General features: G+C 52.3%; 1 protein-coding gene across 4 annotated transcripts in view; it reads left to right on the top strand.

Moving 5' to 3' along the window:
• Nucleotides 1-13,228, top strand: part of Ppfia4 (PTPRF interacting protein alpha 4) — a 48,306-nt gene that overhangs the window by 20,201 nt on the left and 14,877 nt on the right. For 2 of the 4 annotated variants that reach the window (XM_047520319.1, XM_047520318.1), the window contains exons 13-24: nt 451-542; nt 2,402-2,510; nt 4,024-4,232; nt 5,863-6,103; nt 6,740-6,775; nt 7,019-7,152; nt 7,449-7,615; nt 9,834-9,927; nt 10,398-10,479; nt 11,097-11,297; nt 11,910-11,972; nt 12,557-12,583. In XM_047520319.1, coding sequence (XP_047376275.1) covers nt 451-542; nt 2,402-2,510; nt 4,024-4,232; nt 5,863-6,103; nt 6,740-6,775; nt 7,019-7,152; nt 7,449-7,615; nt 9,834-9,927; nt 10,398-10,479; nt 11,097-11,297; nt 11,910-11,972; nt 12,557-12,583 — 1,455 coding nt within the window. The remainder of the gene's footprint in view (nt 1-450; nt 543-2,401; nt 2,511-4,023; nt 4,233-5,862; nt 6,104-6,739; nt 6,776-7,018; nt 7,153-7,448; nt 7,616-9,833; nt 9,928-10,397; nt 10,480-11,096; nt 11,298-11,909; nt 11,973-12,556; nt 12,584-13,228) is intronic. The other 2 variants (XM_047520321.1, XM_047520320.1) reach the window with 1 other exon arrangement.

Below are 13,228 nucleotides of genomic sequence, written 5' to 3'. Positions count from 1 at the left end.
AGAGAAACATGCCAGAAGCATAGGACATAGGATGGGCAGCAGAGTCAGGGCCCAGTGAATGGCTTAACCAAAGAATTTGGTGGGACCCTCAAACCCTGGTAAGAGTCAGGTGACTCTGGGAAGATTGGCTATTGTCCCTGCCTCAGCAATGTGCAGAAGGCACCTGGGTTCTCTGCCTGGTTTGCCATGCTTCGTGTGATGGTAAGCAATCAGCTGGCTTATTCCAGTAGAGACCTTCCCCAAACAACCTTCTCCTGCCTGGCCCCTCTGCCATCTTCTGCTTACTTTCCAGTTGTTCCTCTTCTCTTTGGTGATCTGGGTCCTGGCCTGGGGCCCCTGACTTTGGACTTTGCAGGGCATTCTGCTGTCCTTTTTGTCCCTCTCTGATTCCCACTCTCCCCTCTCTGCCCCTCCCTGGCCCCCACCCCACCCTGGGTCTGCCTGGCACAGGGCCGCCTGTCTGAAGAGATTGAGAAGCTGCGCCAAGAGGTGGACCAGCTGAAGGGTCGAGGGGGGCCATTTGTGGATGGCATCCACTCCAGGTACTGGAGTGTGTGAGGTGGGGCGTGCTGGGATGGGGTCCTGCTTGGCCCCTGAGGAAGGAGACTTCCCCCAACCAAAAGACTGCCCAGGACCTCAGGGTCCTCCTCCTATTCAGGGTGGGACACTGAAGCTCAGAGAAGTTGGTCAGAGACACCTCATCACTTGGGTATTTAGAAGGGGCACACCTGTCCTCTGAAGGGTGCAGAGATAAGAATCAGATGATACTCCTTTCCTTTTGTCTTGGGCCATGGGCCATGGGACACTTCTTGCATCCTCAACAGAGAGTATGCCTTGAGAGGTGTCTGCCTAAGTTCCATGCTCTCCCAAGCTCCACAGGGTCCACTGGTAGAGAGTGCCACTCACTCTTGTTCTGAGATGCCATCTTTAGGATTGCTGTTTGAGAGTTAGGAACCAGCTGAGTTCAGATAGGAGGCGGTAAGCAAAAAGCATTTGGAGAGACTGGGAATGAGGCAACAAAAACTCCTTCCTGCTGGAAGCCGATGTGCCCTGTTACTCATGGTTGTGGCATCCCTTTATCTGAAAACATTGTAAGAACTTTTACCTCTGGATTTTTCTCCACATTTCGTGAAGCACTTGGCATTGAACTCAGGCCACAAACCTGTCCTCAATTCTCAGCCCAGAGAAGATCAAGGAGACTGAAGTGAAAGGGGCCCTCAAAGTTTAAGGTTCCCTTCTGTCCATGTTCTTGTATATCAGGGATCAGCTACTATGAGGAAATGTTAAGGGATATATGTATGGGGGGCAGTGCTTGAATTAGGGACAGGAATGTTGCGCTTGAGAGGAGAGGCCTGTGGGAACCCCGGGTTGGTAGATACTCAAGTACCAACTTCAAGTTCATTAGGAATTACTGTACCTGTATAGGGGTATGAAGAGGAGCAAGGAACAGAGACTTATAATGATAGCTGGGTTTCTTCCTGTAGATTGACCAATTCAATTAATAAGACTTGGCCCAGATAGGCCAAACCATTTGCCACTGCTTGTTTTCCTTACTGGCTGGGAATTCTTGGCTTTGACTTAGAATATCTATCACAGAATGGGGCTCAGTTGCTGAGGAGAAGAGGAGGCTAGGCAGGTGCTCCCTCTCACTCCAGCTACCTGTACAGTCTGTAGGCTCTCATGGCCCCTTTGCATTGCTTTCTCTCAAGGGCCCCGATCTGGGAGGTATAGAGAAGAAGCATCACAGGAAGGCTTCTTGACACTCCTGAGATTGTCACTGGGACCCTAAAATCTCAGGTTCGGATAGACCTTTGGGGCAGTCGAAGTGGTTTCTAGATAGTGTCTCTGATATAATCAGGGCCTCCCAAAGCTTCCTGGGGATAGGGTGGGGATGTGACTGGGTTGAATTTTAGCCAGGAACTCAGTCCAGATTATTGGGAAACCTGAGGAAAGTTGCTGAGGAGAAGACCACAGAACAAAGACCATCATAGTTAAAGACCTCAGAGATCATCTTGTCCATCCTTTCCCAGTGCCCAGTGCCCGGAGCCTTGTACTGTTCTTGGCAGAAAATCAGAGAACGCACACTTGAATACCTCTCTGATGGGGAGCTCAATTTTTTAAAAGCATTGTAAACCAACTCTTGCTATGAGAAGATCCTTCTTAGGCTAAATGGAAAACCACTCCCTAGAATTTTCTCCCATGGGTCATTCTGACCCCTGGAGCATCAGAGAATAAGTCTCATCTTGGGCTCACATGACAGCCCTTCAAATATTTCTGATAGCTTTATGTCCTGTTAAGACTCCTCTAGGGTGAAGATCCCTGACTCTTTGAGCCCCGTGCGTGCAAGCTGGGGCTCCCAGTCCTCAGGACCTGTCATTTCTGTTTTCTTTCACCACTCAAGGTCGCACATGGGCAGCGCAGCGGACGTGCGGTTCTCCCTGAGCACAACCACCCACGTGCCCCCGGCTCTGCATCGCCGCTACTCCGCACTGAGGGAAGATTCGGCCAAGGTGAGGGGGTGGCGGGGTGAGTGTGTGTGTGGGTCTCCTGGGGAATTTGGGGTCAGTTTGGCCGTGTGCCTGGCTCCAGTTTCACGGACGGCTGGCGTGTGGTGCAAATCCTCTCCCCTGCCCTCCCCGATTTCAGTGACAGCTGCAACCCTGGGGTTGGGGCCATTGTCAACTGCAACAGCTGTGACCCCCCTTGCCTCGGCCTCCTGGTGGGCAAGAGGTAGGGGCTGGAAGGCAGCCAGCCAGTCCCTGAGGCCCCACTGAAGCATGTGTGCGTGTGCCTGGGTGTGCAGGCGTGTGTGTCTGGTGGCTAGGGAGGGGGCTGCAGGGGCAAGGTGGAATTGGCCGGCTTCCTGAGACAAAGATGTAGTTTACAGGGAGGTGAGGGAGGGATGATATAGGTCAGCTGGCACTGGGAGTGGCACCTGGAGTTTTCTGAGAAGCAGTGATGGGTTCCTGCTGAGTTGGCCTAGGGAGACGAGGTGGGGATGAGGAAAGAGAAGGGACAGAAGGGCTGATGTCATCTTTCGGGCCCAGTCCTCATTGTTAGTCATGTTTCCTCTCCATGCTCTGGGGCACTAGAAGATGCAGATGGAGGAGGAGGGAACTCCTAGTCCAGGGGGAAGACACATCCCTGCCCTTAAGGCCCTAGTCTGTTGGCAGCATGAGAGCACCTGTGTCTCACTCCTTTACTCTTCTGTGAACACAGCAGCTGCCCAGAGGCTCTGACTAAAGGCAGCAGGAGCTTGAACAGGAGTCCTCAGGGGATTTGGGGGACCTGGGTCCTAGAGGCTGTGTTAGAGCCCCTCTGTCCCTGGCACCCTTTCTTATCTCCTGCACCTCTTCTGGCTCTTCTAGTCCATTCCTGTGCTCTCCCCTCTTCTGGGCCTTTGTCTGATGAAGAGGTTTGTGGATGATTTCTGAAAAGTCACCACCTCTTGAGGTTGTCCACAGGATCCTGCGATGGGCTGAAATTATGGGAGACATGAGATAATCAGGTCTGCTTGGCCTTGTCTCAGTCCCTGAATTAGTCACAGTTTTTATGAATAGAAACTAGTGACCTTTCTATAGTGCCTACTTTGTGTCAGACCCTATTTCCTCATTTTAAGCCTCACAAACACCTGTGAGTTCGGTACTGTTACTGTCCTGTTTTACCAATGAAAAAACCGAGGCAGAGAGAGGCTTCACAATTTTCCCATGGTTGCACAGCTAGTATTTGGTGGAATCAAGATTCGAAGCAAGGCTACTCTTTCTCTATTCTTCTTAATCACTCTGTTTGCAAGATCCTTGAGTTAGAGCAGAATCTCTTAGACTTTCATATGCAAACAAATCATCTGGGAATCTTGTTAAAATGCAGATTTTGAATCAGTAGGTGTGGCAATGGGGCCTGAGATTCTGCATTTCTAACAAGCTCCCAGGAGATGCCAGTCCTGCCCAGTGGCAGTGGGGAGGGTCCTGCTCCTCAGCTCTCTGGGGTGTCATTACCACTTCTTTATCTTCTTCCTTTGCAAAGGACTGGGAGTCATCTCCACTGCCTGGGTTGTTGGCCTCCACAGCCACTCCTGCCTTTGACAGTGACCCCGAGATCTCTGATGTGGATGAAGATGAGCCAGGGGCTTTGGTGGGCTCCGTTGATGTTGTCTCGCCTGGTGGCCATTCAGATGCCCAGACCCTGGCCATGATGCTGCAGGAGCAGCTGGATGCCATCAACGAGGAGATCAGGTTGGGGCAGGGGAGAAGGCCTGGGAGGTGCTTTCAAGGAAGACAGCCCTTTTCTTTGTGTTTGGGCAATGCCAGAAAAAGTTCACATGACTTACAACTGCATCTTAGTGCCAGTTTAGGCACCTTCTGTAGGGCATCAGACAAGGTTCTGGTCTAGCATTTACCCAAAAGGGAAGTCTGATTCTCAAGTGTCCATCTGGTGAAGTGGCTGGGTTTGGGGGTGAGGAGTGGTAGTCCTGGTATTCATCCTGATCTCTAAGACTGTAGCCTCCACTACTGAAGCCATCTCAGGGTGAGAGAGCTTTGCGAACATTACTGTCAGTCTTAGCCTAGTCCCTGAGGTAGGTAGCATGATCTTTGTTTTATAGACAAGGGAACAGAAACTCAGAGGTTACATGACTTCCCCAAAGCCCCACAGTAAGTGGCAGAGCCGAGATTCAAACTGAAGTTGAAACTCAGTCTACTGTACCTTGCTCCTGTCCCTAATGAGGCATCAAACAGGAACTGGTAGCAGGGACAGTTGTCAAGACTATCCCTTGATCCTGCCTTTTTCGTGAACTTATTAATGTTAATGACAAATAGCAAGGGAAAATCTGAACCAGAGTGTGTAACTCTCCAGGCTACTGAGGTCACCTAGTCAATGGCTCCTAGACTTTTGGATTTCACAGTTACAGGGAAGACACCCGCCCCTCCCACCACAGCAACTGGGAACTGCCATCATTTTGCTTTGCAAAGTAAATCATTAAAGACAGATAACTGCCATTCACCATCGAATCCATTCTGAAAAATAAAAGGGACATTTTAACATACCTAGAGTGGAAAAGATGTACATTCAGAATAAAGACATGTCCTTTTCCTTAAAGGACAGTTGGCATCTCCAGCATGTGTATGCGCGTGTTCCTCACTGAGTACTTTCCATGTACACACAAACCGTTATCATTATTTTTCTTGTTTTTTCATGGAACAGGGAAAAAACATTGGGGGCCAGCACCCATCAGGCATCAATTAAAAGTCCTGCATCTGGGAACTACTAAGACCCACTCCAGACATTGCATATGTTGGGAAACTGAGGCATTTAGAGCAAAGTGCCTGGCCTGAGGTCACCTCTGTAGTTAGTAGTAGGTTAAGAATTTGGACTTTGCCAGGCATGGTGGCATATGCCTGTATCCCAGTGGCTCAGGAGGCTGAGGCAGGAGGATCGCAAGTTCAAAGCCAGCCTCAGCCACTTAGTGAGACCCTAAGCAGTTTAGCAAGACCTCGTCCCAAAACAAAAAATTAAAAGGGCTGAGGGTGTCAGTGGTTGAGTGCCCTGGGCTCAATACTTAGTAACCAAAAAAAAAAAAAAAAAAAAAAAAAAAAAAGAATTTGTACTTTGTGTTTCAAGGACCAAATTACTTCCCTCCTCTGCAATTACTTTTGTTAAACTGAGGACACAGGCCAGCTAACAAGAGAGAGAAATGTTTCTGAGTTCCAGACCTTGTATATCCGAACAATGCTAGAAACAACAGGGCGCCCTTAGGCATTGCCGTGTGTGGGGGCCTGGGGTGGCGAGTGTGGGCAGCGCCTGGCACCACCTCCTGCTGCTTCTTGCTGGGGCTCTTGGCCAGGTTCCCCTTTGCCTGTCTTCCAGGATGATCCAGGAAGAGAAGGAGTCCACGGAGCTCCGGGCAGAAGAGATTGAGACACGAGTAACCAGCGGCAGTATGGAGGCCTTAAACTTGACACAGCTGCGCAAGCGTGGTTCTATCCCCACCTCTCTGACTGCCTTGTCTCTGGCCAGTGCATCCCCTCCACTCAGCGGCCGCTCCACACCGAAGCTCACCTCCCGCAGCGCTGCCCAGGACCTGGACCGGATGGGGGTCATGACCCTGGTGAGTCTTTAGGCAGATGATGAACAGCTCTGCCTCACATGACTCTGTCTTGGGGGAGTTTATAAGGAATGGCTGGCTCCCTCCTAGTTATGGGTGTGGCATCTTCTTCCCTTGATGGGTGCGGGCCCTGTGTGTTAGGCCACCAACATGTCTTTCTGGGTTAGGAAAGGGCTTTTTAAATAACTTTCTTACCCTCTTCCTTGGATGAGCACAGAAGCTTAAGAATCTCACCCACAGCCTACACCACGTCTCTCTTCCAGAGATGACCATTTTTTTGGTACCAGGGATTGAACTCAGGGGTACTTAACCACTGAGTCACATTCTTAGCCCTTTTTATATTTTATTTAGAGACAGGGTCTCATTGAGTTGCTTAGGGCCTTGCTAAGTGGCTGAATCTGGTTTTGAACTTGCAATCCTCCTGCCTCAGCCTCCTGAGGCCCTGGGATTATAGGCATGTGCCACCGTGCCTGGCTTGACTTCTTTTTCCAGGCCTGCTTTTTCTGCGGTGATATTCTCTCCAGGCCTGTGTGAAGTGCTGAATTCTATGTTCTCATCCTAGGACCTTTGGGTTCCCCTTGGGGTGGGCTGTAGGGCAGCCGGGGTTGAGCCCGAGCTCATCCTCACTCTCTCTTCCAGCCCAGTGACTTAAGAAAGCATCGGAGGAAGCTGCTGGTGAGTGCTGCCCAGTGACCCAGGTACTACTGGGTTAATTGCTCCCAGGCCCTTTCCTTTTGGCTTCTCCCCCAGGGCCCTGGGGTCCAAATTTGAACTTGAGGGGCTGCAGGGTCTTCCTACTGCGTGTCTCCTCCGTTTCTCTGCCTCTCGGTCTCTCTCTGCTCCTCTGCCTTGTCAGGGCTGGGTAGGCAGGCCCCAGATCTCTCCCTCTATCCCCTGACGGCTCCACTGTCTGTTCAGTCGCCAGTGTCTCGGGAAGAGAACCGAGAGGATAAAGCCACCATAAAATGTGAGACTTCTCCTCCTTCCTCACCCAGGACGCTGCGGCTAGAGAAGCTTGGCCACCCAGCCCTGAGCCAGGAAGAAGGCAAAAGGTAAGTGAACCAGGCCCTACCTCTAGCCTCTCTGTCCCCAAGGTCATCTCATTTCCTCCCTCTGCCTCTGAAGGGACTGCATCTTACCTGTTCTAGGTGCTCAACTGTCTTCTCTTTGAAACGCCATCAGGAAAGGCGTTTCCATGTCTCCCTTGGTCACCTGCGCTGATCATACCCCATTGCCCCCACCCCAACACTGACACTTAAGTTCTTCCTGAGGTCTAACTCCCATCTCTCTTGCTGTAATTTAAGTATGTTTCTTCTTATTCCACCCCCTCCTGGCTGTCATCCTGTAGTGCCTTGGAGGATCAGGGCAGCAACCCCAGCAGCAGCAACAGCAGCCAGGACTCCTTGCACAAGGGCGCCAAGCGCAAGGGCATCAAGTCGTCCATTGGCCGCCTGTTTGGGAAGAAGGAGAAGGGCAGGCTGATCCAGCTGAGTCGGGATGGAGCCACAGGCCATGGTCTCTGCCCCCTTTGTAGCAGAGGGCTGGGTGGGCATGGGGGGAGTCAGGAGCTGGAGGGCGCGCTCACACGCGGCCTTCTCTGCCTCCAAGGGCCAGTGGGTGGAAGCTGCAGGCAGGCAGATTTGAGCTCCAGAGAAACTGCACTTTTCTGTGAGCCATTTCGCGCTGGGATGGATTGCCTCATGGGGGGGTGAGCTCCTGCGCCCAGAAGTGTCAGGCATTGGCATCCACCTTGGATTCCCATATCCAGTGAAAGACTGGACTACTGTGCTTTCTTCCACCTCGAGGTTTTGTGACGGACTGTTTGGGGTTTTTAGGGGACATGTCTTAGGGCTTTCTTCAGAAGAGTCAGTTCTTGATTAGCACTTATTTCTGGTACATCTCTCAGGACTCAGAATATGAAAACGCCTAATTATGACTTTGTAGACATTGAGTTCAAGAAAGTGCTTGGGCAAGGGTGGGGCTTTTGTCACCGCTGTGGTGGCCCAAAGCTCTTGTTCATGCTTGGCGTCTGGTAGGTACATAATAAGTGTTCACTTTCCTCCTCCCTGCCCCCCATTCTTTTTATTTTTCCTTTCTTCTTTACCTTCCCTCCCTCCTTTTCTTTCCATCATCTCTTCAGTCATTTGTTCAAACATTTGAGAACTCAACTCTTTTTTTTCATACTGGGGATTGAACCCAGGGGCACTTAAACATGAAGCCACATCCCCAGCCCTTTTTATATTTTATTTAGAGACAGGGTCTCACTGAGTTGCTTAGGGCCTTACTAAATTGCTGAGGCTGGCTTCGAACTCATGATCCTCCTGCCTCAGCCTCTTGAGCTGCTGGGATTACAGGTGTGCGCCACTGTGCCTGACTTGTTGAAAACTCTTGTATGGCATAGTACAGGGGGTTGGAGCCATAGCTCATTCCTCAAGGAACCCCATGTCTGATGAAAAAGAAAAAAAAATAACAAGATGATTCCAAACCAGTATAATGGTGGAGATGTTTCAGGCACTTGCAGCTAGTGGTGGAGTGGGCGATGGCAGGAACGGCTTCCTCTGCTCGGCAGTCCCGAGCTGAAGCTTGAAGGCTCACAGGAATTAGCCAAATGCAGCAGAGGTGTGTGTACAGCAGAGGGGTGCAGTCTGAGGAGAGGAGGCCGTGTGGGTGAGAGTTCCGTACCCCCGACATATGCCCAGAGTGGAGGAGGAGGGCGGGAGGAGAGAATGGACAGCCTCTGGGCCAGCTCCTGGGCCTGTTCAAGGGGTGAGAAGTTCCCTGGAGGCACATGAAATGGATGCATTTCGTGCAGGGGAGGAACTTGATCATCTAGAGGAAAGAAACCTTTGAACCCAAATGCATAATTAGACCTTCCCTCACCCCAGGAAGGTGTGAATCAGAACACAGCTAGCTGGCTGAGGAGGCGGAGGTGGAGGAGCGGGAGGTGGGTACCTCTGTTGCGGATGTGGGGATGAGGTAGAGCACCCTCCTCCCCATCCTCCAGTGAGGGGAACTGTGGAGCCAGCAGGGAAGCAGGAAGGTCTGATAAGTGGCGGAGGTGTTTGGTGCAAAAAAATATCATGATTTCTTGTTCCCCATATGGTGTTGGCACCTAAACCCAAGACAGCAACTCAGACTGGTTTCTAGATAACCTGTACCTGCTGCCCATGTGCACCGTGGGGTGACCAGGACTTCACTGAATTCTGAGATGCTGCCTTTTGCCATCAGTATTGTAGCGGAATTCAGGAGGTCCTCAGTAGAAGGCAGAGCAGTTTGTGTAAGCCAGTGTGCTCAGAGAAAGGTTGGGAGACAGAGCTCTCTGGGCCAGTTTCCCCACCCTGACCCAAGCCAAAATAATCCTCTCTGAGCCTCATAGGCAGCTCGCATCTGCTCTCTGGGTTTGCGTTGCATCTTAGCTTGGAGAGTGGATAGGTTTTGTGTAGGATTCTAGGGTGGGACAACTTTGGTCCTGCTGGCTGAAGGTCACTCCCAGGGTTGAGGCTCCCAAGGGGATACCACGTTGGATGGGAATGATTCACCCAGTCCCACTCCAGAACTGCCTGTATGCAGAGGCGTTGGGTGGAGGCTCCAGGAATAACGTGGGGTCCCATCAGACCCGCATGGGCTGACCTATACTGAGGAGCCTCCTGCTGCTTCTGTTCTGCAACCCCCAGCCCAGGCCAAGGGAGGAGAGGCAGAGGGCCTGCCGACACACCCATCTCTTCCCTTCCAGTTATGCTAACAGACTCCGAGCTCAGTCTGCAGGAACCCATGGTACCTGCCAAGCTGGGGACCCAGGCAGAGAAGGACCGGCGACTGAAGAAGAAGTAAGAGCCACAAGCTGGGCTTTGCCTGGGCCCCGCTCACTTTCCTTCCCCTAAGCTACCATGGGGCTGAGCTCTGGGAGCTGGAGCCCAGCATGGCCCTCCCTGAGCTGAGTTGGCCATCTGTGGGCACATCAGGGGCTGTCCTGAGTTGGGAGAGGTTCTTAGAGTAATCCCAGGGAGAAGGAGGCAAGGGGACTTCGGGAGAGTGACCTGGGACCCATGGGTCTTGGCAGGGCAGCTTGAAATGCCTGAGTCAGTAGGTGTCAGGTCATGGGCACAGTGAGAGCCCTTGCCCTCTTGGCATGGAGAGGTGTTCTCGCCCCACTTCTTGGTGTCACATTGCTGCAGGCATAAAGAGACCTTGTGCCTTCATGGTGGGGAGCAGGGGTAGTGGGAGTCCCAACTCTTGACCCGCCTCAGTGGTCCCCAGGAGTCAGCCTGGTTGAGTCTTTTGTTCCTCCTTTTACAAGACACCAGCTGCTTGAGGATGCCCGCAGGAAAGGAATGCCCTTTGCCCAGTGGGATGGCCCCACTGTGGTCTCCTGGCTGGAGGTGAGCCTGGCTGAGGGCACCTGCTCTGGGGTCTGGAGGGAAGATAGTGTGGGGTGGGATGAGACTCCTGGCAGCAGGTGGTGTTCCTGCAGCTTTCCCAGCATGTGTCTCTCCTGTTCAGTGTGCATGTGCCACGCCAAGCATCTACTGCCTCTCCCCCACAAATGCCCAGGGCACTTTGAAGGACAGAATTGATGCTACTTTGAGTTTGGATAAGAGGGACCAATTACTCAGGCCACAGGCAATTCGACTCTTCCTATAGGCTGCTTCAGGAGCCATGCAAAGAAAATCCCTTCACCTTCCCAGGCTCCAATTTTTAACCCCCATCTGGTCCCATCATCCTATATAGGATACCTATAAAGACTCAAATTAATTAAGCAACTTTATAGGTGTCCTCTAAATGTAGTGGGGTAATCTGAAATATGGGAAAGAGGGTTTGATGATAGTCATCTCCACACTCCTGAGTTCCTGTGCTCTGTGTTGGCTACACCAAGACCATGAACGAGGCCTAGCCTTTGACCCTTGCTTGGTATGGCCAAAGTCTTGGCAGTGGGCTCAGGTCGTGGGGAAGAGACTGAATTATTGCCCCCACCCCATGCTGTGTCCCATGTCTGCAGCTATGGGTAGGGATGCCTGCCTGGTACGTGGCAGCCTGCCGGGCCAATGTCAAGAGTGGTGCCATCATGTCTGCCCTGTCGGACACAGAGATCCAGCGGGAGATCGGCATCAGCAATGCCCTGCACCGGCTCAAGCTCCGGCTGGCCATCCAGGAGATGGTGTCACTGACTAGCCCCTCAGCTCCACCTACCTCCAGGACTGTGAGTGGCTCCCCTCACCCAGGACATTTACAGAAAGCCTGGAATAGTGTTGCCACAGTCTCCCATTGGTCTTCAGAAAGATGGGAGCACTGAGCCCTTCACTTCCATCCCCACACAATGTTCTCCCTGGTCTTTAGGAGGGTTCGACATTGGTTCTAAGAGAATCCAGTCAGCCTGGTTCCCTGCCTGCCACATACTACTCATGGCTCCATTTCTCTATCCCTGCCTGACAAAAATTTCTCATCTCTGGGAGGGGACTTTGGGGTTCTGTGTTATTGCCAGGTTGGGGAAAATAGAGGCAATAGGGCATTTATGAATTTTGTCCTGTCCTCTAACCTCAACACAAGAGTGCAGACTACTCCATGGACCCCCAGGGCGAAACGTCATTGTTGAGCACTTTCTACGTGCCACACACTGTGCAAGCAGTGAGGTTACCATGGTACCCACGCTGCTGTCAGGTTGTTCAGAGTTGGCACTGTGCAGAGCTCTGGGCTGAGCATACAGAGGACTCAGGGGAAGGAGCTCTGTTCTTGCCCTTGGGCTTCCAGGCCTTCTGGGGATCCCAGGACACTGCCCTCCCTACCCAGGACTAACCAGGCTTTCTCCCTGCAGTCTTCTGGGAATGTCTGGGTCACCCATGAGGAGATGGAAACTCTGGCAACGTCCACCAAAACAGTGAGTCTGGCCCTTGGCCCTGGCTCTGGGGAAGGGTGGACGGCTCCCAGGAGAACGAGAGGAAGGCTGTGGGAGGCCGAGGGGCTGGCAGCCGACCAGGGTTGTTATCCTGGGTTCTCTTCACAGGGCAGAGTGTTCTGGGGAAGGGGTGAGACTGGGAGTAGTCAGTGTCTGTGTAGGGTCTCCTGGGGATCATGAGCTTACTCACGGCCCCTGAAACGCTGCAGTGGAGAAGAGCTGGGCAGGAGAGTGCTTTACCCTGCTATGGGCCCAAGCCCTGACCTTGATTTTGACCCTTGGTGGAGGAACCGGGAAGGTTGGGGGAGTTGGCATCTTGCTGGGCACCTAGCCAAGCCTGGGAGGCATGGAAGCAGGTTTTTTGCTATACATGTTTGCTCCCGGCTCACCACAAACACGGCCACATGCACCATCCTGCTGCCCTCTCCTCACCATCCCGTAAGCTTTCCCCAGGTATCCACCCGCTACTGGGGCATCTCCTCCCCGTCTTTAGTGGGGCCTGGGGAAGGAGCTACAGTTTCTTGACTTTGCCTGTTTCCCTGACATGCTGCACTTGTTCCTGCTAGGACAGTGAGGAGGGCAGCTGGGCTCAGGTAAGACTCTATCCTTATCAGAACCAATTCTCAGGTGGTCAGGCCAGGAGCCTTCCAGCAGGTTCTCTTCCCAGCAGGACTCTCCTAGTCCCAGCGTGTGTCTTCTCTGCTTACTAAACCCTGGATGTAGGTTCCCTCCTGCTGAACCCCCCACCAGCTCCCCTTTAGCTACTTGTTCTGGTTGCTCAGGATGGCAGATGAGGAGCCCTGGAGGGCTGTGCCCCCGGTGTGCCTGACGCTTCTCCTCAGTTGACTCTCCTCTCAGAAACAGTGATACTCAGATTGGTAGGAACCTCCTTCCTCTCCTGGTCCCTCCCAGGGGTACACAGGTGAACTGACCAAAGACCTTCCATACATTCCTCTAGTGAGTGAATAATTATTAAGCATCTAGTAGGTACTAGACCCTTCTGAGCTTTCTGGATGCAAAGTGAACAAGCAAAGCCCTCATGGAGCAGTAAACAAGGAAAGGCATACTATCAAACAGCAAGCAGTATCAATAGGAATACAGAGGACAGCACTGGCAGATAAATTAAGGGACAATATCAGATAGTGACAAGTGTCATGAGGAAGACCGAAGCTGCAGCAGCACTGTTACTACCTGCAGGGAAAACCCCATCAGCTGGAGACCCGGCAGGTCAGCAACAG

The sequence above is a fragment of the Sciurus carolinensis genome, chromosome 12 (assembly GCF_902686445.1).
Source record: "Sciurus carolinensis chromosome 12, mSciCar1.2, whole genome shotgun sequence".
NCBI lineage: Eukaryota > Metazoa > Chordata > Mammalia > Rodentia > Sciuridae > Sciurus > Sciurus carolinensis.
The sequence above is the reverse complement of the archived record's forward strand: the minus strand, read 5'-3'. Positions and strand labels throughout refer to the sequence as shown.